General features: G+C 42.0%; 1 protein-coding gene across 3 annotated transcripts; it reads right to left on the reverse strand.

The window, feature by feature from the left end:
- On the reverse strand, positions 1-25802 carry setd1a (SET domain containing 1A, histone lysine methyltransferase). Of its 3 annotated transcripts, none has more exons than XM_037793191.1 (21): positions 25768-25802; positions 24001-24145; positions 23013-23111; positions 22659-22929; positions 21769-21938; positions 21430-21689; positions 18740-20417; positions 16495-17493; positions 15300-15467; positions 14902-14986; positions 14669-14811; positions 14392-14425; positions 14110-14299; positions 13913-13956; positions 11970-13267; positions 11077-11428; positions 10719-10900; positions 5617-5727; positions 4122-4241; positions 3809-3946; positions 1-2058 (listed from the first exon to the last, which is right to left on the reverse strand). In XM_037793191.1, the coding sequence occupies exons 2-21, from the start codon at positions 24136-24138 to the stop codon at positions 1885-1887; spliced, it is 6654 nt and encodes a 2217-aa protein (XP_037649119.1). In that variant the 5' UTR covers positions 24139-24145; positions 25768-25802; the 3' UTR covers positions 1-1884. The 3 variants fall into 3 exon arrangements, with proteins under 3 accessions (XP_037649119.1, XP_037649117.1, XP_037649116.1); XM_037793189.1 differs by lacking the exon at positions 25768-25802 and adding an exon at positions 25498-25761; XM_037793188.1 differs by lacking the exon at positions 25768-25802 and adding an exon at positions 25420-25761.
- Positions 25803-27351: the final 1549 nt, after the last annotated feature.

Consider the following 27351-nt stretch of genomic DNA (forward strand, 5'->3'; position numbering starts at 1 on the left):
TTTATTTAAAAAATATTTTAATGCACCATTAATAAAGGGTCCAACGCATTAATACAAGAGAAATATTGCAAATAATATTAAAATAATCATCAAATTAAAAGGAAAAACAATAAAAAATAAATGAATGGAAGGTATGTACATGTTTCCTCCTCATGGAGAGAGGAAAAGGAACGACATATTTACAGCTTGAAATCAGTGTGTTTCTACGAGAAACAAACACCTCTACAATATTTACATGTACTTCTTTGATTTTTTTTTCCTTTCATCTTTTTATCCTGTAGTAAAGAGGGTTGGTTTGTACTGAAAGGCTTTCAAGAAATATCTTACACATGTTCCTGTTCGGGAGGGAACAAAATTAAAAGTCTGCTAGTTAAAAGTTCAAAATGAAAGTCAAACTTTGGACGGCTATTAGCCATTTGAAAAACAGAGACACAACACGAGGGCCATATACATCCTGCTGTCTGCAGCGTATCACAAACCCGCTGAGGCCTATCTATATATACCTTCCACCCATCGACACTGCAAACAGATTGTAAGCAGGACATTTGTTTGCATTGAGCAGAAACATTTTTCAGGGAGGGGTGTTTTCAATGGGGCGAACGACTCCACACTCTCAAATAAAATAATGCATTCTGGGAAAGGCCCACAAAACAGGGGAAAAAAAACAAACGTTACAAAACTAAACCTGACCAAGTGAAATAAATGTGCCTTTTAAAAACATGTGTGGCACACAGATAGACTAAGTTTAACATGGACCACACATTTCTACTAGAACCTGTGTGAGTTTAGTGAAGGAAGAAGAACTTGCCAACTGTTGAAACAGGAATCGTCGACATTTGCTTCCAAGGAACTAAACACAGACAAACAGACGGAACAAACACTTAACCAGTTCTCGTCACAAGACCTTGTGTTAACATAGCTTTAACTTCGGGGCAAAAAGAAAAAAAACAGGCCAATTCTCCGTTGTGCTGATCCTGCAGACAAAAACTCAGCAGCCATGTAAAAATAAAACACTTTTAGCTACAAACCTAACGGACATATTTTCACGGTGGGTTAAAAACAATAGTTGTAAGGACTTTACTCTCATTGTGGCGGATCAGGAGAGTAACGCACAGTGGAGAAGGGAAACGATAGTTTTATGGGGTACACTGAAGCTCATCTCACTGTAGGATACTTACAGCGAATGCAACTAAAAAAAAATACCATTAATAACAGCAATAGTAACATTATTATATAATACTATGAAATGAAATAAAAAGAAAAGCTCCAAAACAATCTTCACACTTGGAAATCTTGCATAACTGAAGACCAAATTGATTGAAGTTTGTCATCTTAAAAGTGCGCCTTTAACAAGCGCTTTTAAAAACCCTGAATTTGTCAGATATTCCTGTGCGTCTGTGTGCGGATCTGAGCGGGTGGGTGGGTGCAGGGAGGGATTTGACACTGGAAGAGTGGACTAGGCTGTAGGTTATGTGAGCTGACGTAGACATACAATACTGGTGTTCTTTTCAGTTTTTATTGTCTTCCTTCAAACGGGTATTGGCATGGAAATAAAGAGCTTTCATGCCTGGCTGCACCGAACCGCTCGGTCGGAACATATTACCCAATGCAGTCCAACAATACTGCCACAGAGGAGCTCGTGCTGAAGCAGAGGCCCCCCTCACAAACCTCTCACACACTGGCTTGTGAAACTGCCAAGTGAATGAAAAGTGTGTGTGAAAAGTGCAAGTGTGTGTGTCTCTGTTTCCTGGGTATTATGAGGACGGGGTAGGGGTGGTGGGGGTCGGAGGGTGGCTTTGTTTCGAGGTACACTCTGAGGAGGGTGAACCGGCAGGTGTCCGGTCCCGGCTGTCCGTTGGCAAGTGAGGAATAGAAGCGCGTCCACTAGTTCAGTGTCCCGCGGCAGTTCTCTGTTCCACACAAGCAAGGAATCTTGTTTTCCTCCAGAGGGAATTTGTAGTCGTAGGTGATCTCTTCGTTGACGGCGATGGCCTGCTTCGAGTAGATCACAATCTTCTTCTGGGACTCTATGGTGATGACCTTGGCGTAGCAGTTTGGCTGGAGGAACAAAGCGATGAGAGACTGATGAGCAACAGCTCCAGAAATGAATTACATGAATTAAAATGAGTCACAGGCTGTTTAACTATGACCCACATTTAAAAGGGCTTTTCCACCGGCACTTTTGGAAGCACCGAGTCAAACCATGACGCGCTGATTTGCATTTCCATTACCCGTTTTAGTGTGCTGCGTTGGACCATCTTCCAAAGTTGGGCCAATGTGTGCCTGACCCGCCTCCAAGCGGGTTGCGGTTACTTCTCACCGGCCGTGACACACCTAGCCCCCAGGAACAGCGCCAGGCTTTGAAGCAAATATTTGTAGTGGCCAAATGGCGGGACTACAACTTGTCCATCACGTGATGCCATTGGGCCCAAAAATACTTTTCCCCAAAGACTTTCATTGGGATGTCTATAAATCAACAGCTAATTTTTTTTTTTTAGGTAAATCAACTCCCCATTAAGAACACTTCGATAGCCCTTATTTAAATTCCTAGGTCCTAAAAATTGTAAATTGCACTAATAGCTGAAGCTGAAGTTATTTTCCTTCCTCCGTTCATTTGAATGAGACCCAGACCGAGGCTGGAGCGAGGGCTGGGAGGAGGAGTTAAAGGAAACACTACCGTGCCTGCTCTATGGGCCCAATGGATGCGGAAGATCGCCGGATGATCCAGGTATTGTATCTCTTGGCACTCGAGCCATTTTGGCTTCATGCGCCACTGAGCAACTTTCTTAGGAATGAACGGGCGCCCGCCTACAACGCTGTATCCAGTTCTCTTTATACATCCATGTGGCCAACACGTGACGACCTCACCTCTACCCCTCATACACGCATGTGTTGCAGGAGACCAATGTGAAGTTTTTAAATAAGTCTGTGTGTTTAAGTTTAGTTTCTCTCCTGCGTCCCTGTTTGTACTTTCAGATTTCTGCTTTATTTTTTTGCTTTCAGCTGTACAGGAGTCGTGTTAAGTTGCTGCTTCGTAACAAAAGCTTTTAAATAACAAAATAATTGGGGACATTTATTGTGAAGGATTTATAGGAAATTAAATGTTTATCTCCGAATTAACGATGCTTTGTTAGCGACTATTGTTGACAACAAGACTCGGTCAAAACCGATTATATAGCTGGACCGTGTTTGGTCAGTCTGTGGATTTGTGGCTAAATTGTTACACAAATAGTCAGTGGTCATGTCTATAATGTTAAATCCAGCGCTACATGTCCACCAGGTCCAGCGAGGACATGCTGCTCCACTCAACTGGCCGTTCAAGCGGTGACGTACCCTCTCGTGGAATGCACCAGATTGTTTTCTGCTTGCCGTTTCAAACAGAAAACAACATGGCGGCCTGCTCATAAACCTTTTGTTATTGCGTCTAAACAATCCACCAAAACCACTTCTGAAAACATTTTAAGTGAGAAATAGGCTATGCCACTGCTGAACCTCATTTCATTTGGCTGCGGTTCAGCCAAAACAGGTCTACTAATACTGCAGAGAGGAAGAGAACAAGCAGCAAAAATAATGGAGGATGGGCGGACTTATATTGTGAAGAATACAGGAAATGAAATGCGTTTATCCATCGGCTCCTTTGACCTCTACACACACACACATTCAAACGGGTAGCCCTGTTGTAATGGAGATGCAAATCCCTGCCGTGCCAAGCCAAACCGAGTCGAGCCTAGCCAGCACACGTGTATGGAAAAACCCTATAAAACACGTCAGATGTGAACATGTGTTGACTGAGGATGTTCAGACTCACAGTGCAGCAGTGGTTGATGAATCGGGCCAGGTTGCCACACTTGGTGGCATCGATAATTGTGTCGTGGTCCACTCTGAACAGGTAGCTGCTCCCGATGCCCTGCTGTGCGTACCGCTTCTCTCGATTGTCAGCCACCATCTGGACACAAACAAAACATTTCATTGTAACCAGTATCTAATAGATGCGCAACGTTTCATTTACTGTCATATTTACATTCATTTATATAACCTACAGACTGCATTGGATGTCTGGAAAGTTTTGCTTAATAATCATCACTGGCTCAACACAGATTGACACAGACTGGAGGCAGTACCTGTCTGATGTTTTGCCCCACATACTCAATGACCATCTCATCGGCAGCGATGGGCTCCATGGCGAACAGGCCCCACTCGTGGATCCTGCTGCGTCCAAAGCGAAGCCTCTTCTTGCGGTACTGCGTAAGGACAGAAAACACTCACTGTGAGAAAGGTCTTGGCAAAGAAATTATAAAGCAGATGAAAATGTTTTGAGTTTTCATGAAACGCCAGCCTGGTACACATTAGCAACGCTTTTAGGTGTTGTCATAGTTTGTAAGTAGATTGTGTTCTGATTAGTTCCAGTAAAAAACGGTCACCACCCTTCTTTAGGGTGTTACTGGTGAAGGAGGGACATTGAGACTGGTTTCCTGTCTGTGTATTCAACACAGAGTTAGCCCTTCGACATGTTTAGGGGAAAAAGGCGGCCTGCGTTGAAGGATTAACGCCTTCCTAGCAAGCAAGCTAATCACTGATATATACATGACTCAAACGTAGCTCTTATGTGTAAGCAAACTGGTCATTAAACTACATGTGTAATACACACACACACATGCAATTTGTACTTTGTACAGGGGTCACTGCAGACAAAGTTAGAGTAGCAGTTTACTCCAGTCTTCAGTGTTTTTCTCTGTATTATGCACAGAGCAACATGCTGAAAAGTGGTATGCTGTAGTAAATGGAAGATGCAACTATTTATTTATGCATTTATTTTTTCATTTATTTATAAAGCACGTTAAAAAAAAAGAGAAAATCATATAATAATTATTATCATAATTATTGGTATTATTATTACTACTACTAAGTATGACCTACTGCACAAACAACATTTAAATACATTTTCTATATATTTATTGTTGATTTATTAGCATTATTATTATTATTAATTATTACTATTATTATTACTGCTATTATTATTTTTATGAATGTAGGCATGTATCTGCCTGCTTCAAGAAACAAAACTATTACAGTTTTTGACAGAGTCTGGTGGCTTTGAAGAGAGCATAGATAACGGCTTCAGCTCCCCACCAGAAAGGGCTTTCTGACAGCAAGGTAAAGAAGTGAAACTATTCTAAATATAGCGTATACTTAAACTGATAGGGATTTTTGTAGGTGTCTAAAATATGTTTTGCTGCTGCCCCCGTCAATAGCTGTACATTGCTTTGCTTCTGTGCTGGTACTAATACACTGACTAAGTACCTCATACAACCCCACTTCAAAACATCCAAACTATCCCTTTAAGATTAAATCTGTTCAGGAAAAAAAGGCTGAAAGTAACTAAAGTGGCAGCAACATAACATCCTTAATTACACATTCACCAGGCGTTTTATAGTCATTAAAGTACATTTGAATGCTGAAATATGATTTAATCTTATTTCAGGAATTATTGAAATAATATTCTATATCAAGATATTTTGTGAATTTTAATACTGGCAAATGAACTTTATCAAAACGCACAACAATGAGTTGTAATTGAGTGGGTACATGAGATACCATGGTTGTGACTGTCTGTACCTTAAGCTGGTTGAGTTTGAGTAGGTCAGAGTCCATGACCGCCGTGGTGCCGATGACAGTGAGGAGCCGACGTTGCTCTGAGCGTCTCTCTGATAGGACCCGGTTCGCTCCCTGGCAGGAAACAGACAGCAGAGAGCTTTACAAAGGGGCCACTGACACAATCTCACTTTATCATATGGCCTTGAGCTGGAGGTGACTGAACAAGAGAAGCACTTTGACCTGAATGCGCAACAGCCCTGTTAGTGTGGGCGACGTTCATTTAGAAACCAGTCTCACCAGACTGTGCACATTATTTCAAAACAAAGGAACTCTATTTTTGCCTTATTCTCTGTCACATTTTTCTTTACCAATTATTCCCCCGAAGAGACAGAAACCAATGAATTTGTCCTACTAACAAGTTTTACCTGTAGGGCTGTCAAAGTTAAAGCGATAATAATGTGTTAACAGAAATTCATTTTAACACTACTATTTTCTTTAACGAATTAACGCAACTTGCAATTTTCGGGCCCGACCGCTATTCAATCTTTTGGAGGTTCTAGCGGGCTCAAAAAAAGCTGGAGTGAAAATACTGGCATCATATGAAACTAGAAAGAAATCCATTGGTACCAACTATGTCTAGCTTGCTCGCTAGCTTGTCGCAAAGGAGGCTAAACAACGCTCCGAACTTACACTAAATACTGGCGAGGAAAAACTGTCATGGCCATTTTCAAAGGGGTCCCTTGACCTCTGACCTCCAGATATATGAATGAAAATGGGTTCTATGGGTACCCACGAGTCTCCCCTTTACAGAAATGCCCACTTTATGATAATCACATGCAGTTTGGGGCAAGTCATAGTCAAGTCAGCACACTGACACACTGACAGCTGTTGTTGCCTGTTGGGCTGCAGTTTGCCCTGTTATGATTTGAGCATATTTGTTATGCTAAACGCAGTACCTGTGAGGGTTTCTGGACAATATTTGTCATTATTTTGTTTGTTAATTGACTTCCAATAATAAATATATACATACATTTACATAAAGCAATTATATTTGCCCACTCCCATGTTGATAAGAGTATTAAATACTTGACAAATCTCCCTTTAACGTACAGTTCGAACAGATAAAAAATGTGTGATCCATTTTTGATTAATTGCTATTAACTATGGACAATCATGCGATTAATCGCGGTAACATATTTTAATCGATTGACAGCCCTAATTACCTATACAGCCAATGGCAGTTCTGGCTCATGCCTGGTTGTTTATAATGACAAGATAATCCTTATATCCTTAATAACTCTTACAAACCTAAATAGATAATGTCCTTTTTAATGGATTAAATATATGGATTTAATTCCACATCAACAGCCTTTGTTTGTCTGTTTGCATTTTGCATGTGCGTGGCTAAAACCGTCCATTTGCTCAAAACATCAATGTTGCAGATGGTCTGTAAGAAAAAGATAACTAATTAATGTGCAGCTGTGGCACTTTTTTTTGCTTTTGTGTGTGTTTTAATAGCTGAGGCGGCGTTATGTATGAATGTATGCCATGTGTTGAAACAATAATTGACTGGCTGAAGAGAAGGAGGGTGGCAACAGCTGTATAGTAATTAAAAAGACAGACTACCAACATACCATCTGTTCCCTTTCTGAAGAACACCAACAGTCTGTTGAAAAACACGTCCTCTAAAAACACTGAGGTTAGCCACAGGTAACTAAGGATCTGAATTGTGTGTGAAACATGCTTTTCGCCATGGAGTCAGTGAGTCACAGCACATCACCAGAATGGAAAACACATTACTGGGGAGTCCCAAGTTCTGCACTGGAACACCATAAAACTATATGACGATTTTCCCCTCAAAACCGCACCAACGCCAAATATCAACAGCTTCTTGCAAATGACCTTATTATCCAAATGTTCCTACTTTCCCTGACGACAAGCTGGTGTCATACGGAGGTTGTAACTCCTGGAGTGACCCAATGAACCTCAATTCCCAACATTATACAAGAGGAATGACTAAATGTGGGAAGGTTGAAAGGATTAAAAAACTGTGCGAGTGAGAGAGAGAAAGAGAGAATTACAATTAACTAACTTAAAGAGGGATGTAATACACATGGCATGCATATGTAACAGTGGGTTTGGGGTTGAAAAATAACTAAGGCTGTACTAAATGCCATTTTTTTACATTTGAAGCTTCTATTGAGGTTTTCGAATAAAGCTTTGAATGTCTGTCCTCATATTTTATGACATCCCCCTAAAAAAAATATTTTTTTTTTCATTGTGTTTATGTAAATGTAATGCTAGACCTCCACGTACAGGTAAACAGTTTTTTGACTGTACTGAAAATGTTTTTGAAAGGCTAAACGCCAACAAATATGGATTGAAGCAGAATATTTCGTTAGATAAAAACATGTTAATTTTGGAAATTATTACATCTGAAGTTATTCAATAAACTTTGACTTTTGGACTCGATCTGGAGTTATAGGAAATGTTTGGATCACAAGAGTCGGAAACAATCCTACACAGCCACCACTGGAATCTAACTCTACAAATAGTATAATACTAATAATAGCAGTGTAGCCTTATCTTTATCTGCAGCTGTGCAGAAACACCAGCTTTAAACACAATGAATAAACATGCAAAAAAAAAAGAAGCCGCACAGCATTCGTATGTTGATTTAGAATTTGTTTGTCAACATTATGAATGAAGCGTCGAACTATTCGGTACAGCCCTAAAAATAACAAAAAAAGCTTTTGAATCTGGAGGATTTGGTGGACAGAGACATAAAATGTTTTCCCTCCAGAAGCTTTGTGAGGAGCCTGCATTATATTGGTTGCTTGTTTCAAAGTGTGCTGTTTGTAAATTAAATCCAGTGGCAGGAAGGACTGGTGTGAAACTTTGGAAGCTTTGAGGATCCAAAACAAAATGTATATTAGTTTAGTTCTGTTAGTGGGGACAATGTTGAAACCCATGATTTATTTTGTCCAGCAAATAAAGCTCACAGTGTTCTTCAAATAGTTTTAAGAGCAGTTGAGACATCTGTCAGCCATCTGTCTCACAGAACGGTTACACTCCTTATCAATCCAGGCAAACTGTGTCACACATTAATTCATTTGCTTGTAAAATTTGCACAAACAGGTTTTTATCCTTTGATTTTCAATAACATGTCAAATGTTATCTTCTAATATAAAGACTGTCTTTGTAGAACCATTTTTGCAGAGATGCAGCACAGAGTGCTTCACAAAAACAGGATATAATCTGAGGCTTTAATTAACATTTAATTAAAGTTAAAGATAGTATATCAGCATGTCTAATTGCTTTAAATTTTAATGATTGATTTAAAAAAATAAACCCTTGAGTATACTTCTGGTCTAACCAACAAAATAACATGGAAATGTAACTATAATCTACTGTATCTTTAAACAATATCAAACTCTGAAAGCTGCTAATATTTGATTCTGGATAAACTTAAACTAATCTGTAATGTCACAGGTAATAAAGACTGAAGATATGAAGTCCTTTTGTGTCTTATGAAATTAGCTGTGTTCAACCATAAGTTACTGTATCGTCTAATTGACCAAAACCTCGAGACTTTACAACACTAATAGTGAAGTTATGAAGCATTGTGCTGATCAGCTTTTTGGAAAAGCCGCATCACTCTTCCACAAATCCAAAAACATCCATCTACTCTGGAAATCATCTTATTATCCCAACCCCAAAAATGTCCAGTTAATCTGAGCCAAACTGCTGTGGTCCGATTGCACTTACTTACTTCCCTGCCAGTTCAATTCCTAAGAGGTATTATCAAGTGCCACATCACCATTTATAATAATCAGATTCAGCCACTACTATACCCCCTGACGTTTGTTTACAGAGCGAGCACAGAGCTGGGCAACACAATTCTTTCCACATTGTGGTCATCATCTGGAACCACATTCGGATTTTTTGTGAATTTCCACACAATCACACCCCCCTTACTTCCACAGCAACAGTCCAAAATATCATTGTAAACCTCAGCCTAATGTTGGATGCAAAGTCTCTTGTGAGATATGGACTGACAACAACCGACCTAAACAGGCATATTCTTTTTTAATTAATTGGCAAAATCATTGGAGAACCACAGATTTGAGTCCATCACTATTAAACAAACAGATTCCCCCAAAAGTAACAGGAAGTTAGCATCGCCATGGTTCCTTCGACAAAAAGCCGATGGGATATTTCCATTAAGTTTTCGATTATTGCAGAAAATAAACTCTGTGGCAAACAAACGTTTATGATACTTACACGTTTTGTTCAGTGAGATAATCTCCACAAAATGAACAACACTTTTATGATTTTTGAAGTGTAAATGCAATCGGCAGAAGTAAAAAACTAACATTAGGCTTTAAACAAACTACACCACAGTTTGCCATGTTATGATTTGAGCATATTATTTTATGCTAATGCAGTACCTGTGAGGGTTTCTGGACAATATTTGTCATTGTTTTGTGTGGTTAACTGTTTCTAATAATGCTTGTCTTGTATACACACATTTACATAAAGCAGCATATTTGCCCACTCTCATGTTTAGAAGAGTATTAAATACTTGACAAATCTCCCTTTAAGGTATATTTTGAACAGATACAAAATGTGTGTTTAATTTGCGATTAATCGCGATTAACTCAGGATAATAATGCGATTAATCGTGATTAAATATTTGAATTGACTGAATTGCCTTAGTTAGAATACTAGCATGAGCGCAAATATACACACAACGAGGTTGTAAAGGCGGACGGGTCGGCATGATGATGATTAATGTCACAACAACCTCTGTAGTCTCATTTAGTCACTTGTTAGCAACCACCTTTTTTTAAGACACCTAAAAGCATCAAAATTCACGAGTGGGATATTTACTGACGTATTTTAAGTCGTAGAACAAAACGTGGAAATCTCTTCAGCTTGTGTTAACCACATACCTTATTTCAGACAACTAACTAAAAACCTATTCAAAAAACCATCAACTTCAAAATGAGGGAACCGGAGGTGCTAAAATGCTAACTCATTTCTGGGTTTCAGGACTCATTCCTGCTGCCTTCTATACTAAGGATCACAGAGTCAGAGATTGAAATAGTGAGACTGCTTACCGAGCTGTCGACATTCTCCCCCTCCCGTATGACCTGCTCGGGCAGGTCCAGGTCCAGATAGACGTCCTTCTCCTTGCGGCTGATGGCGTAGTAGCCCTCACTCCTGGCACAACCGGTCACATGCTCCCGAAGCTGTTCGCAAGCATTCTTCTTCTTACGCCGAGGGTTTGGCAAATTGGTTAGTGCAGCTCAAAGGTCAAGGACAACAGCAGGAAACCACACAGTGACATGAAAATGTAACACATTTTATCCATATAAAAATAAAAATCATATGTATTTAGGCTATGTATTGATTGAAAACAGCCATAGATTGTTTGGACATTGTTAATCTTCATGGCGTGGTAATTGATAAGGATATTAGTGTGATTGACCCAGTGGGTATCGTTGAGCCAGTCAGAGCTCTGGTTGTCCTGTAGCAGCTTCTCATACGTCTGCTTCAGCAAACTCAAGTCTTCGCCGTCCAGACCGGAGTTCCAGATGTCATACAGGATGGTCATCTGCTCAAACTCACTGCGGTTGTCAAACTTGATGGCCGGCAGCTCGGGTGCTGCTGGGGCAGGTTTAGGCCAGCGCTGGGATGATGTCACACCTGCCTCCTGCAGGAAGAGGCGCTCACTCTTCCTCACGTCTTCAACCACCTCGTCCTCGGTGTCTGAGCTGGACAGCTCCCCTGACTCAAGCTCCTCAACGTCCACATCCTCCTCAGAGTCCTGCACAGAGGAATATTTATTACCAATGAACTGTGAATGAACACAACTATGGACAAGCACTGAGGCTGTGTTCAGTTTCCGTGGTCCAGACTCAAGTGAAATGAATGTTCCATGGGTTGATTAACAGAAAACTTTCTAAGCAAATGGCTCAATCAGTAACAATCAGCCTGGCATGTGTGAGGAAAAAACTCACTGCACAAGCATAGAAGAGTAAACAGGTGCTGCTGGCCGAGTACCAGGCTGGCAAAACGAATCTAGTCATACCGGTTTAAAAACAGTCTTTACTTTTTTATTACATCTAATTATATTGTCTGCAGCGTGTTGGTATTCCCATTGATTTAATATATTTGAGAGATTTTGTGCATGCACGAGGAAGTCATTTCGTTGTGGGGAAATGATGACATTGCCACAGTTGCAGAAACCTTAACTTGGACCTACGTATGAGTCATATTGTGACAGATTGTTACCTACAGCATGACAAACCGTTTACGGTTAAGACATCCACAAACATTTACAGGAAAAAAGCACAAGTCTCACGCACCTCTAGTTTCCGCTTCCTCTGCTTCTTGCCCGGCTGCTCTTTTTGTTTTGGTGAGTGATGAACCTCGAGGTTTTCTTTGTCTTTTCTTCTCCTCTTTTTGCTCTTGTCCTTTTCAAGTTCTAAACCTTTGCCAGCCGTGATCTTCTTCTTTGACGATGGAGTTAGAGACGCAGCCTGGCCCGCATCCTCAGACTCACAAAGCACTCCCATTGTAGATAAGTGTTCTTTTGTATCTCCTCTGGAGGGCAGCGCCTCTCCAATGACCTCCTCTGGCGCTTCAAGCACCCCAGAAATAGTGTTGAGGTCTGCTGGGAGTAAGACAGAGGAGTCCTGTTTGGAGGAAGTCCTTTTGGTACCGGATGGTACTGGGAGAATAGGGGCTTTGCAGTAGTTGTGCTCCATGAGGACAATTACACCCTCTGGGCTCAGAACCAGAGCCAGAGACTCTGGGGAGAAGAGATCCTCTTCCATCTTCTGCTCTTCCGCCTCATCAGATGTCTCCGTCTCCTCTGAGTCTCCAGCGTCAGGGTCCATTTTCAGGGCTACGTCCGCCAACACAGACAAGTCAGTTGAAGCTGAGGCCAGCTGCAGGAGGCTCGATGCCCCCAGCTGCTCTCTAAGTCTCAACCTCTGCTCACTTTCCTCCTCATCCTCGTCTTCCTCTCTGAGGGAGTGACAGGAAGAAGCAGACAGGCTGGTCGTCCGAGGCCTGCCTCTGGACCGTTTGTTGACGGGAGGTGGAGGAGGAGCCTCCTCGAAGGCCATCCTGCACATAGAAGCGTGGTCCAACGGCAGGTTCTGCACGGTACGGCACACCATGATAGGAGGGATGGGAGATTTGGGGAAGTCTTTGCCTGCACCCCGTTTTCCAGGGGATTTGACCGGCGTGGTCTGAGGAGAAACAGGAAGTCTTTTGGACTCGTCAGAATCTTGGGTTCGTCCAGATGGGGGCACAATGAGGGCATTGCCTTCACCTGGTTTGGAGGCGAAGGGGAGAAGTTGGATGCCCTGAGTGGGACGAGCCAAGGGGGACGGGGAAGCAGTGACGGGGGAGTCTGGAGGCCTGACAGGGGAGACAAGGGGAGATTCACCCGCCAGTTGTGAGGGAGATGGAGAAAGCGGTGCAGTCGGCGGCTGGCTTTTGCCGTCGTTCTCGCCTGTGGAGAACGAGACAGTCTTCCTGCGTTTCTTGAGAGGGGGCACAACAACAATAGGGGACGAAGGGCGCGGGTACAGGGGCGATGGAGGACGCTTGATAGGTGCTGCTGTTGTATCTGCTTTGCTGTCCTTAAGTTCACCTGAGAGAGAATATGAGATCCAAACTTAAAACAATGTCTTAACAGAGCTTTTCCAAATGTTGCACTATTTTCAAAGCTGTAAAGCAGATGTGTAATCAAGATCTTCCCTTAAAGTCCCGGTCCAGTGTATTTTGGCATTTCTATGATATTTCATATTTATCTGGGTCATTTCCTGACTAAGATGATTAGCCACACTGATTGCCATTTTTTTTTTTGACAAATAACTTAATTTTGTGCTCAAAGTCAAAAAAATTAAGTAAAATGGGAGACGCTGCAAGTCATACATCATCCTCCAAGCTGCAGGCACATTTGCTCGTTTGCATCTGAGCAGCGGCAAACCGTTAAATCTGTAGTTAGCAAGCCCAACTTGCTTCATTAGCTAACTGAGGGTTTTCATTTAATTTTTTAGTTTTCTCCTTTAGTGTTTTTATCTGTGTGTGCCGAGAAAGGGAGCAATCAACACAGTGGATTACACAACATTCTAATTCTTAGCTGGTTTCATCTAAACTGGGTTGAAACACAATGCAATCTTGTTGCCATGGTAATTAATTACCTCTGACTATTAGCCACACCCCCATTCTGTTTGTTTATTTTTGTAATTGTTGATGTGATGTGTGTTTGTGAATGACGTTGATGAGGACTAACCTGTTTTGACCTCTGCCTTAGAAACAGCAGCTGCGTTATTTTCCCTGAGAAAAACAGAAGAAAACATTGAAGCCAGCAATAATGACACGATGAAAAGAACATTTAATTAAATACAAATGACAAACTGTGTTTCTGAGGACAGATATTATTGATATAACGCTCAAGATAACACGGACTAAACACAGAATTCTTCATACCTGTCATGTTTCTCGGTTGTGCTGTCCATGGTGGACTCATCCATGGTGTCTGGCCCTTCACTCTCAGCCCTCTCTCCTTCCTCTTCGTCCTCATCTTCAGAAGAAGATGAAGAGGAGGATGCTGAAGAGGAAGAGCCCTCAGAGGACGAAGAGAGGCTCTCATCATCACTATCAACACTAAGGGCATCATCTAAAAGAAAAAGATATTTGGTATCATTACTGCATTAACTGAAAATAAACATAGTAACAAAGACAGTAATAAGATTATGGGTTGTGATTTACCATCAGACTCCTTTTCACTTTCCTCTCCGTCCTCCTACACATAAAACAGGTTGTAGTTACAACACTAACAAAATAACAGTGAAATGCTGCCATCTAGCCATCAATAAGTGCAAACATGCCATATGCATCAAACATTCATATTTATTGTACGTAATGTTCAGCCTGTGTTTTGATGAATAACATTTATATAAATTAGTTTCCAAATGACTTATTTGTGCACCAAACACCAAAGCATTTTGTTGTTTGCCTTCAAAAAAGACAATAGAAAAAACAACACCTTTTCAGTGGAGGAGCCATCCGACGTTTCCTCTCCCTCACTGCCGAGCTCCCAAGGTTTAAGATTCCTTGGCTTCTTTTTCCTCCTCTTGTTGTCCCTTTCGGCTCCATGTCTGTTCGCCTCCGGCATCCTCCCCTCAGCAGCTGGAAACAAGACATCAGTTTAAGAGTTATAATGCAGCGGGCCTATAATTAATTGCTTCTTTTTAAATATTCAATATCAGCTCAGCAAACCTTCGTCATCCTCGTCTGGTGGAGTCGAGGGTCGCGGCCTTTTCATGTCTCCCTCTTTGATCTCCTGAGGTTCTTTCCTCTTCACCTGAACAACAATATTTGTTCATAAAATCAATCAGACACAGACAAGGATGCACTTTAACGGTTCTGGTTAATTTTGACAAATACCAAACACTAAACTAATACTATTACTATTATACTAATACAATTTTTTTTGCATAATTTTATACTTTGAGGGCATGACATGATGGGGATACGTTTCCTGGTAACTGTTAAATTGACATGTGCCAGTGCGTATTTAATAAGAGGTGAAGATGGAGGTTAATTTATCAAATCACAGTGTGAGCTGTCGAACATGGAGATACAGACCAAGATCTGCCGCAGTGTGGTGCTTTTACCTTGAAGGAAGGCAGTCGTAGTGCTCCCCGGAGAGACAATCCCTCCATGCCGCCGCTCTTTGCCCAATCCACAAGAGCCGTGAGAGGCTCCCGAGGACGGTTGACCTTTTCCTCTTTTTTCTCATCATCCCGTAACGCAGACATTCCTCTAACCATTGTCTGGAAAGGCTAGAGGAGGAACACATTTACAATTTGTATTTATTCCCATTTTTCATTTCACAGTATAATGCTGATCTCTGATCAGTGTGGTCAGCAGCATCACCTTGCTACTGAGAATGAAGAAGGCAAATTCAAGCTGCCATTAAATGGTTAAAGTAGTGGCAGCTTTGTAAAGCAAGACATTCCCTTGCTAGGAATGAGACAGCGAGAGCATGTAAGGTTATCTTTTAAACTGAAGAATGGAGGAAGCAAAATTTGTGGCATTTGTGTGCATGTAAGGACACATAAAGCTGTTGATGGTAGTTTTTAATCTGGACATAGAATCAGCTTGAAGTAAATATTTTTTAGAGATTTAGTCTAAGTTTAATGAAACAAACCCCAAAAATGTTCACAGAAGTGAATAAAATATCCCACAAAAAACATTACAAGCAAGCTTAAAAACTAAGGCTACATCCACACTAATATGTTTTCGAAATCGAAAACGATCTCCATCCATAAGCGTTTTAGGGCCGTTTCAGAATCAATCTTCGTCCATACTACCACGGCTGAAATCGCATACCACATGACCATTCACATACACTGGGCATGCAAGGGCCGGTGTAAACAGGAAGCAGCTTGGTTGGTTGTTCAATTGCAGAAGATACTACGAAGGAAGAACAGCAATCGCGAAATTAACCACTGGTCGTCAAGGCTAATGTTTGTTTTCTTCCGGAAAAGGTTAACGTGATGGGGCGTGACGAATAAGTGAAGAACCTGTCATGACTGATAAGACCCAATCAAGAAGCAAACGTGGGTGTCATTGTTTTTAAAGATCTCGGTTTCTGTCCCTCCAGACTAAATCGCAACACCGGAGTTTTAAAACTAAATCGGGGTCAGAAACGTTTTCAAACGTCTCCATTTTAGGGGCTCGAAAATGCTGGAGTAGTGTGGACGCTAGGCATAAATGTAGCAAAAGCTATCTGTTTTAAAGTGAAAATGTATTAGTGTGGATTTAGCCTAAGACCACACCAGCCTTTTTGAGATTAGTCTTCCTTACCTTGGCTTTGGTCTCTTTCCTCTCCCACCACTCGTCAAAAGTCGCAAAGGCAACGTTCTCCACCATTTTTCGGTTCAGGTCCCTCTGCATGATGTTCTTCATTTCCTGGATCAGATTGCCCAGGACCATCTGCACTGTGGCTTCATGTGGATTATTTTCAGCCATCATGGGCATCTCCTCTCCTGGAGTCCGGTACTCGTCTCCCTCCCCAGGCAGCATGGTGCCGTAGACAGGTGGGGGCATGTAAGAGGGGTATTGTGGCGGTAAGACGTGTGGCGGCCAGCCAGTATGGGGAGGCGGGATGCCATGGTGTGGAGGGGGGGGTATCTGAGTGCTGTGGGGGTCAGGGTAGGGGTAAGGCATGTGGGGGTGCATGTAGCGGTGATCCTGGTCATAATGAGCACCCGCCCCGCTCCCCTCTTGTTCCATGTAAGGGTGGTGTGTGTGGGGTGGCGGCATAGAGTGGTGGTGGTAGGAGGCGTAGTCTGCTGTGGCTGCCTCACCAGGGCCCGGGGTGCCATTGGATGACGACATGCGCAGCTGGTGGAGGCGACTTAGCATGTGGGTCTGCATTTGGAAAGACATAGGAGCTCCACCACTGTACTGGTTCATCAGCTCCATGGACGTGGCATAGTCATACATGTGGTGGGGCATGGGGGGAGGATACTCGGGGTGCAGCTCCATGTGGGGCAGTGGAGGGATCCCAGGAGGAGGTGGTGGCTGGAGGGAGTAACCAGGGGGAGGTGGAGGAGGCAAATGAGGAGGGTAGGAAGGAAGCGGAGGGTGCATGGAGGTGCCAAAGTGCTGTGCAGAGTCAGAGATGGGTGGGGGTGAAGATGAGGGGTCTGTTGTTTGTGAAGGCATTGCAGCCTGGGATGAAGAGGGTGAGGAACATGAGGTGATGGAGGGTTGGTGGGTGGTCACCGTTGTTATGGTACTCGTCTGCTCCTCCTCCTCGTCCGAGATCTCCATGTCTTCACCTGAGGAACGAGGGGAGGGCTGAAAGAAAACAAGAGTTTATGGTGTTAAGTCTGGAAAGTGTTTAAGCATCCACAGTGATTACCACGCTTTCAAAAGACAGGTGGCAAAGACAACTCAAAACCACAGAATCAGGAATTTGATAACCACAGAAACAAACAACAGCTTATGTGTCCTGATGTTATTTATTCGATCCTTTCTTTTTCTTCCTTTGCACCAAAGAGTCCTTTGTTTGCATTATAAAAGAAATATTCTTCTGTATGTGTGCATTAGGGTTGGGCGAGTGGACGAATATATCAGCTAACGGCGATTAGCTGAATACATCGGCGGTTGTTTTTTGTCATTTTATTTTGCGAATTTAATGGTCTGCCTCCGAAGAGTGAATAAGAGCTGCTGTTCAGCCTGCAGAGAGAGAAACGGCGGGGAAAAACTGCGTCAGCATATTTTCATATCTTATTCTGTGAATTAAGGGTTAATTTCGACCAAACCAGAGTTGGTGATTGTTGATGGAAAGAGTGAAACAGTGGAAAAGACTAAAGCCAGAGTTATATCTTCCGTGTCCTCAAGTACGTGAGGGTCCACTGGGGTCCGCATGACATCAGAGGCCAGAGGGTATATGCGTAGGCTCTGTGCAGACGTCCGCGTGCCGGCAAATTGGTTGTGAAGCCACTACACTACAAGTGATAGTGTAGTGATTTACTGCGCATGTGTGGAGCGCATTCTCCAAGCAGACAGTATAAATAGAACTACTATGTGTCCGCAGCTGTTTGTGTAAGCGTCAGTTTGGGAGTATAAACGAGGCTTAATCAAGACGGATTTGGTGAGTTTTATTTAGTTTCTGTCGTGCGTTCTATGGTGAGTTAACAAGGCAATTAAGCTAATTTTAGTCTTAGATTGGTGAATGAGAGAAACTTGAATTCAGAAGGTGTACCGTTGTATATTTCTGAAAATTCTGACATATCGCCAAACCCTACTGTGTTTTTTTAATAATAAAAACATTTTTCCATTTACAAACGTTTTCATATTTAACATACATGAAACATTTTACAGCTTATTATTTTTGAGTTGCTTTTACCAAAGCAATAAGCTTCCCACCCTATCCAATGTTACAGCTCCACTGCAAAGAATAATAAGCTGCCTATCCTACTTCAACATCAACACTGTTAAGCATCACTTGCCAACAAAGTGAGAAGTATGCAGCTTTTATTTGTCAGAACAAAATGCCGTTGAGACACCCTTCAGCCTCTTTACATGCTACTGATCTTACCTGAGTCTGTCCATTGTAAGGTGGTGTGTGTGCTCCCGTCCTGCTCCGTGAATCATCAGGTGCTCCCTGTGAAGACTCCTCCTGCAAAGCTCCCGTCCCAGTAAGGCCAACCTGGGGCTGGGGCTTATCTGGGGGAAGGATGTGGGAAGAGAAGGAGGAAGAGGAGGGGATGGTGGCTGTAGGTACAGTGGGACTCTTCCTACCATCTCCCCCCTTTCCCCGTTTCCTTCCTCTGTGTCCATCTCTGTCTCTTTCCCCTTTCCTCCTGTGGTCCTTCTCCCCATTATCTCCCACCTGACTGCCACTCGTGTGCTCCCCTGCATCACCTGATCCGCCTCTTCGCTCTCCTCCATCCCCACGTACGCCCCTCTGCTTCTCCTCTTTCCTCTCTTCGTCATCTTCCTCATCAGAGGCAAGGAAAGAAAACTTAGCCTTTTGTTCCTTTAAGAGCATCTCAATACGAGAGTCGAGGCTGCTGCTGTGGTAGACGAACGGTAAACTCTCATTGGTGGAATCTGGCTCTGGGGAAGAGGAGTCCCGTTGAGGGGGCGGTGGGGAGCTGGAGGAGGAGGGAAGATGGTGAGGGAGGGAGGTAGATGAAGGGGAGGTAGAGGAAGAAGCGATGGAGGGCTGTGGTGGGGAGGCAGGCGGGGGCGTCTTCGGCGGCGCGGGTGGGGTGCTGGGACGACGTTTGGGCTTTGTCCACTGCTCTTCGCGGGCCGGACTATCCTGGTTGAAGTCCAGTGTTCCAAGTGTCTCAGCTACAGCCGCTGCCATGACTGAGGCTGACGGGAGGGGCGGTGGTGGTGGGGGAGGTGGAGGCAGAGCACTGTGGTGCTTGTCAGCACCTACCGAAGGCAGAGAGCCCCTCTCTGGGAGGCTTGTGCCCCCTAGACGAGTGGAAGCGTCTAATCCCTGAGGAGGGGCTGGGGCCGGCTCTTTGGAGGAGTATGCGGAGTAAGATGAGGGGGGAGGAGACATGCTGTTAGAGGAGGAGCGGTAGGAGTTGGAATTGTATCTGGGGTCAGAGCTGTTGGAGAAGTCACTGTCTCTGTCTCGGTCTCTGTCTCGATCTCTGTCCCGGTCATGGCTGCTCCTCCTGCGGCTGCTGCTGCCGTGGTGGTTGTGAGAATGGTGGTGGTTGCGGTGTCTCTGGTGGCTGTGGTCACCTGATCGGGAGCCCAGGCTGTCTCGCCGGTACCCCCTTTCGTCCCTGCGTTCTGAGTGGTGATGGGAGTGATGGGAATGGTACTTTGTGGAAGAGTTTGTGTCTTGCTGCTGGTGGTAAGATGACCTTCTGGAGCCAATCCCCGCTGCCCCGTAGCGCCCCCCTGAGTCTCTGTCACGGTCACGGTCCCTGTCTGACATTGGGGGCGGATCATATTGGGCGGCAAGAGGTGGCGGAGGCATTGAGGAGTGGTGCGCCATGTGTGGCCCAGGCCCTCCAACATTGGGGTATGGGGGGTAGCACGGCGGCTCGTTGGGACGGTATGATGTGGTCGGGGGGTACATAGGGCGACCTCGCTGATGCACTGACGGTTCCTGTGCATCCTCCGAGTAGCGAGACACTTTGTATCCTCCGACAGTAGATGAGACTGCAGAAGACGAGGAGGAGGAAGGTAGCATGTCCTGGGGAGGGTAGCCGCTGCCCAAAGTGCCAGTGTTGTAGCCAGTTTGCCTGCAAGACACAAATTAAGTCATTTCAAATTATTATTTTGTGTACCTAGGTATGACGGACATTCACAAACTCTGACTGCTACTCTTCCACCGACCACCTATGCCACCACTGCCAGTTGCACTGAATAATCAAAAGCAAAAATTGACTTACTTAATATGTATTTTAGCAATTTATGTTCTTCCAGCAGTGATACTATACGGAAAATAATAATGTAAAATACTTTGGTATTTGGTGCATTGTCCAAACATGCAGTCCCTGCAACATAACTGCTGCAAAGAACGCAGGAGCAATTCCTCTTGCTGTGTGAGCTGAGGCAAATATTATTTGATCACAACAAAAGGATTGTGAGAGTTGTGTATGAATTCGGTGGGTTATGAAGGGTTATACAGTGGAAACCGCTTATATGGATCAAAAAGCTTGGGACAGAATCATTGCTATACAAATGCAGTTTAAATAATTTGCTTATAGTAATCAAGTAGTCCGCTTACAGTGTTTATTTTAGGTCTTTTCATACATGACAACATGGAAAAACATTTTAAAACTACGATAGACTTTTTGTTTTGTTTTTTACTTTACTCCCTCGACGCTTTGCCTCACAGACCGTCTGCTTTCTGACTGGATACCTGAGGCTGGTGCTGTGTGCACATTAATATCATGACAGGAATGGTAATCTGCATGAAAAATTATGCACAACAACAAAAATGTGGGTATAATAACCATCCACTTATAGTGATCAATTTGACATGGACAGACATGATCACTATAAGCCGATTCCACTGTAGATACATTTACACAGCAGTATAACTGCAGTTATTAAATCAACACTGATGAATAAATAAAATTATTTGTGAAATGATATCTTGAGGTCTCATAAACTATGATTTCATAATGTACGGATAAAGATGTCGAGTGTCTCAGTCTTGACTGAGGGACATGAATGACAATGACAGCACTAAGGCAGAGGTAACATGTTGACGTGAAACTCTCTACAGACCAAATATCAACAACTAACCTGCCGCCGGCGTAGCCCGAGTCTTGTGAGAAAGGAGTCCCAGATCTGGAGCTGAAAGGTGTTCCCCCCCCTCCTCCACCACCCTGAGATGAAGCAGTGGAGCCCGGTGTGAAGGGGCCTGAAGAGGGGGGCGTGTCCAATCGCTGGTCACTGAAACCAGTATCCCCAGAGCAAGGGGTGGCGCTGCCTGATGTGAGGGCCTGGACCCCTGCTGCCAAAACCGCAAGCTCACTGGAGAGCCTCCGCCTGATTTCTGATGACTGTGCAGGAAAAAAAAGGATATATATTAGATCAAGATTTTAACTTTAGATGATCATTAAGTAAGTGAAGTAACAATACCGTGTCAGGCTGTGGCTGTGGCTGTGGTGGTGGCTGTGGCTGTGGCTGTGGCTGTGGTGGGGGGGCCTGAGGCTGGAGCCTGTCTGTCAGAGCCTTGCCTCCCAGGGGCACAGTCTGAGGAGTGTAGGACCCTTTTACTATCAGGTCATAATACTTCTTCCTCTGCTGGCCTGGGGAAATAAACAAAAGCCACAGGAAAATAAATACAGGGCTGTGAAATGAGCTCACCTCACATAAATCTACTTATAATGAGGATTTCAAGACAAACTCCATCAGGTTTAACTGTCTCCACCGAGAGCTAGATATATATGTTTTTGTTAGTTAGCAGGACATCTCAAACGCTTGTTAACAGATTTAAGTTAATGTTTATGGGAAGTTGGGGCGAGGAACAAGGGACTCACTTTTGGTGAAACTTGGATCAAAAGGTTCAGATATAGGAATTGCAAAAGCATTTTCAGTATTTTCTCATAAACTCTTTCTTGAATTAAATAAAAAGCTGGCACACATACTTGTTTGCTTATGTATATTATTACCATGTAAAACTATGTGTATACAGATCCAGGCACAGAGTAAAAATGTCCTAACCTTTTCAATCATAAGATAATCAATTTAGACAGTTGTGCAGCCTCTGGGTGCTTTGTGGTTCAATGTGCACTACAAGAATGTGTTTAGTATTTTAATATCTTTACATTTCAATGTGTGTTAGAGTGTGTAAATGTGTTTTGATAGACAAACACAAAAAACATATTATATTGGCTTATCATTTGTCACTGACTGTACAAACATTGCAATAAATGTCACCCAAAACTGTCTGAATCATCACTGTGATAACTTATATTTTACAACCAGCTCATACTTTAAAGATGCCTCAGATGGGGTGTTTAGCTTACCTTTTATATCCAGCTGAGCATGAATGATGTTACCCATGACAGAAGTGTTGTGCAGATGCTTGACTGTGTCCTTGGCTCCTCTGGTGCTGGTAAACAACACCCTGGCCAGGCCCAAGTGCTTCCTGGTCTTGGGGTGAAACAGGATCTCCATTTCCTCCACCTCACCAAACTTGGCACACATTTCTGCCAGGAAGGGCTCCTTGATGTTGTCATTGAGTCTAGCAAAGGTCACCTCCTTGAGGGGTATGGGACCCACATAGAACTCATCGAGCTGTGAAGAAAACAATACAAAAATCAGTGAAAATAACTTGCTGCTGGGAAGTGTGAAATTATTGTTGACCAGCTAATTCTCACCTTAAACTTGGGTACTGGCAGGGACAGTTCTGTATACCTGGACCATAGTCTCCGGGGTCTAGGGTCCCGCAGATCACCCACGGGAGGAAATCCAGAGTCCTGGAAAAATTAAGATTAGGAATTTCTTTCTTTACATCGCATCTACCTCACGCAGAGAGATGGACAGCAGAGAGATGGACAGCAGAGACATGGACAGCAGAGACATGGGGTGGCTCAAGTTCTGTTTGGATTGCACCATCAACCTGTTTATTTTCTATGACCCTCACTATTAACTGTTTACTTTCTAGAACGTTTAGATTTTGAATCGCACCTTACTGTTAACCAGTTATATTTATGACACTTACCGTTTATAACCTGTTTACATTTCTGGCATTGTTTACACTTGGTTTTTGCACCTTACTAATAATTACTACTGTTTACATTTTGTTTATTTGCACTCCATAAGGGCTGTCCCGAATGCCATTTTTTGTGCTTCGAAGCTTTAGAGAGCAATATTCGAAGGTATTCGAAGCTACACGGTGCGACGCCGCAGGCTGACGTGTTCTTCTGTCTGTCTGTCTCCATCTCCCCTGTTTCAGTGCCGTTGCTGCACTATTGTACACACACACAACAAACAGCGATATCCGTCTGAGAATAACTAATAATAATTAATGTTGAATATTAATAATAAATAATGTTGTGGGATTATTCCTTATTTCATGGGCTATTTGGGGATTTATACTGTTTTTATTACATACTTATATATGAAGAAAGGAAGCATTCGGATACTGATTTGGAGGTTGATTACCATGGCAACGGTTGAAGCTTCGAAGCATTCAGATCAGGCCTACATTTGCACTCTTTCCCACTTTGTACTGCAACTGCTGCACAACAATTCCCCTCGGGATAAATTAAGTTATCTTAAATCATACAGGTTGCAGTTCAAAGATACAACTTTGTGCACACACACACATATTATAGAGAGTAAAAATCACGTAAATCCACTCACTGGCACACTGAAATGCACTCCATCATATCTGTAGATTTTCTGTGCAACCCGTCGTATGGCTGGGTCCTGGACGAGTTTGTAGCTCTTCCACTGCAAACTGACAGCTTTTTGTGAATCTGCCCCACCGTCTGGATCCATCCTACAACTGTAGTGTCAGAGGAACAGCCATGATTTCACACACAATGATGCAGCAGCTAGTGTTTGTGGGACAACAGAAACCACCATCACCATGGAGGAGCAAAGCTTTAACTAATTAGCTGCAGGAATAGAGATATACTGATGTGCAATGCTGCAGTAATTACAGCCAGAGTATGTCTAGCCTGTTGGCAGTGGGCTCACTGTAACAGAACGATAAGATAAGATAAGATATTCCTTTATTAATACCGCAGTGGGGAAATTTGTAGTGTACAACAGCAAAGGGGATAGTGCAAAAAACAAGCATCAGGCTAAAGAACGCTTTTGTCCATCAGTCCATCTTGTTGCTAAATAATAATTAATGTGCTGCTAAAGACATGTAAATCCAGAGGACAGATGGTAATTTTGTAATGGTTTATGTATGGATAATGGTGATGTATTTTGTTTTGGTTTTTAGTCTGATGGGTCTTACTTGTCTGTCTGTTTATGGTAATAGTATGTCTATTGTATGTGTACTTTTTCTCAAACTGAGCTGCCTATGGATGCAAAATGAATTTCAATGCAAACTGACAATAAAGTTGAATCGTATCGTATCATAAGATGCATCAGCTAACATAATAAAAAAAAAGAGCTAAACAAAGTGTAACAAAATATGAACCATTTAAATAGAAGGAAGTATAAAAATAGTAGCAGTATATACAGTATTGACAATAAACAGACTATTAACAAAATTGCAGAAGTGGAAAATGATATTTCACAGTGAGAATGAAATGAATGAATGAATGAAATGTGAAAATATCAGGTTATTGTCAGTAGTTTGGTGTGTAAAGTGGTCTAGTTGAAGCAGTGCTGCGTCACATCAGTTAGCCAAACATGAACTTTCCCGTCTGTTGTTAATGATATTAAAATCAGAGCAAATGAAGCAGGATAAAAACAATAAGGAGGTGTCTCTGTCTCTGCTAAGATGCTGCGTGCTGTCAAAACAATGAGCAGCGTTACGTCACTGACCGGAGAGTTGAGTTAGCAACACATAGCTAGCTGCGGACAACAAAAAACGCAAAGAAACGGTGTTTTCTAACCTCAACACAGAGTTCACGTTAATAAAATAATAAACCGGGTGCCTAACTAGTCCTTATGAGCAACATAACGGTGAGCTCTTGCGTTAAATAACATCCACAAAATGTTAAATGACTTATCTCGCTTTAGCTGCCGTTGGGCTAATGCTAACTAGCTAGAAACACTCAAGTTTAGGAGGCAAACTCTTCATCTTGTTGTTCTCCTCACATTAGTAACATTTAATCATGTTATGCAGCTCCGTTAGATGCTGTACTGACTAGTTTCCCGGTTCATTCAGCCCCCCACCTCTGTGAGAGCTACAGCCCGCTCATCCGAGAGTATTAGCCCGCCGCTCCTCTCTCCAGGCCCGGCAGACCAAGCAGACAAACACTGAGACACTAACAGAAAAGAGACGTCTCCGACCGGGTGGTAGAGCAAAACCGACGGGTTAAAACGATGCCGCTATCATTCCGGTGGTTAGTCCAGGTAACAACACGCCTCTCCGACCGGTGAAGTCTTTGTTTTCGGTATAATAATCGTTATATTGTTGAGAGAGCGGCCATCGCGTCAACCAACCTGAAAGCCTCGCCTGTTCTCCATCAGGGTTGTAAATGCAGCCTACGATTACTGAGAGGCACTTTCTCTATATAGACGGTTACTAAAAAAAAAACAGAAGTCACAACATGGACATATAATGTGAATATAATAACAAATATTTAATACAAATAATTCATAAATTACTGTGTTTTATTAACAACCACATTTATACAGTTGAAAAATATACTCGAATCTGCTCATCCAAACCCCAAGTCCAGGAAAGTGCTCAAAGCGCCCCCTAAAGGCTGATCAGTGACATCTCAGCTAATATACACTAATAATTTAATATAACATTTATGAACCAAGTAATGCATAGTTCTAATATTTAATATGTGCGGTGTATATATATACATATACACCGCACATTTTTGTATATATATATATATATATATATATATACACCGCACATTTTTGTATATATATATATATATATATATACACCGCACATATTAAATATTATAATATATATAATATATATAATATATAATATATATATTATATATAATATATATAATATATATATGTGTATATACATCGCACATATTAAATATTATACATATTATATATATATATATACGTGTATGTATGTGTATGCGTATGTGTATGTGTATGTGTATGTATGTATATATGTATATATTGCGGGTTGTGTTGCATATGCATATTGTATATTATAAATTGTATATTATAAATAATAATTTGCGCATATAAGAAAAGATAACAAATTGTCAGTATGATTAAGATAAATATGTAAGTAATGAATTGGTATTCTGGATTGATAACAAATTTATATTTTGATAAAGATAATTATATCAGTAATTAATTTATATTTCTGTATGACAGGGATTAAAGGTAATAATTATAGTTAGAATAATTATAAATAATAATAATTATAGTTAGACAAATTTAGGTAAATTTAATTAGAGTATATTTATGGCTCAATAAGGAAGCTGGTTAATAATTAATAATTGATTTATGGAGAAGGGATGGGATTAAATAAGTTTATACTTCTTCTCACTCCTTTTCGAATATGTAAATCAAGGCATCAAGTGTTGACAATTTATTTTTCTTATGCTTTTCATTGTATGTAAATATTACTTGTTTCAGACTGTCCACTTGTTGGTATGATCATTCTTTTTCTTTATTTTATTTTTTTTGTATTCTACATGTTCGAAATACATTTTGAAATGAAATGAAATATGTAGCAGAAGTATTATCACCAAAATGTACTTTAAGCATCAAAAGTAGTAGTCATTAAGCAGCAAAATTGCTCCTTTTAGTGTTTAATTACTTATTCTATTATTTGATTACTGATGCATTAACATTTAAACAGCATTTTCGATGTTGTAGCTGGTTGACGGTGTACATTTACTGCACTTAAGTATAAATACTTCAGGTTTCTGCCTTTTTTTTCACGTGAAAAGCAGACAAAGTATTTTCTATTCTATTCAACAATAATTAATAAACGACTGTATTTTATTAACAACTAGATTTATACGGTTGAAAATATACTTGAATCTGCTGATACACACCCAAGTCCAGGAAAGTGCTCAAAGCGTGACAACT

The sequence above is a fragment of the Sebastes umbrosus genome, chromosome 14 (assembly GCF_015220745.1).
Source record: "Sebastes umbrosus isolate fSebUmb1 chromosome 14, fSebUmb1.pri, whole genome shotgun sequence".
Classification (NCBI taxonomy): domain Eukaryota; kingdom Metazoa; phylum Chordata; class Actinopteri; order Perciformes; family Sebastidae; genus Sebastes; species Sebastes umbrosus.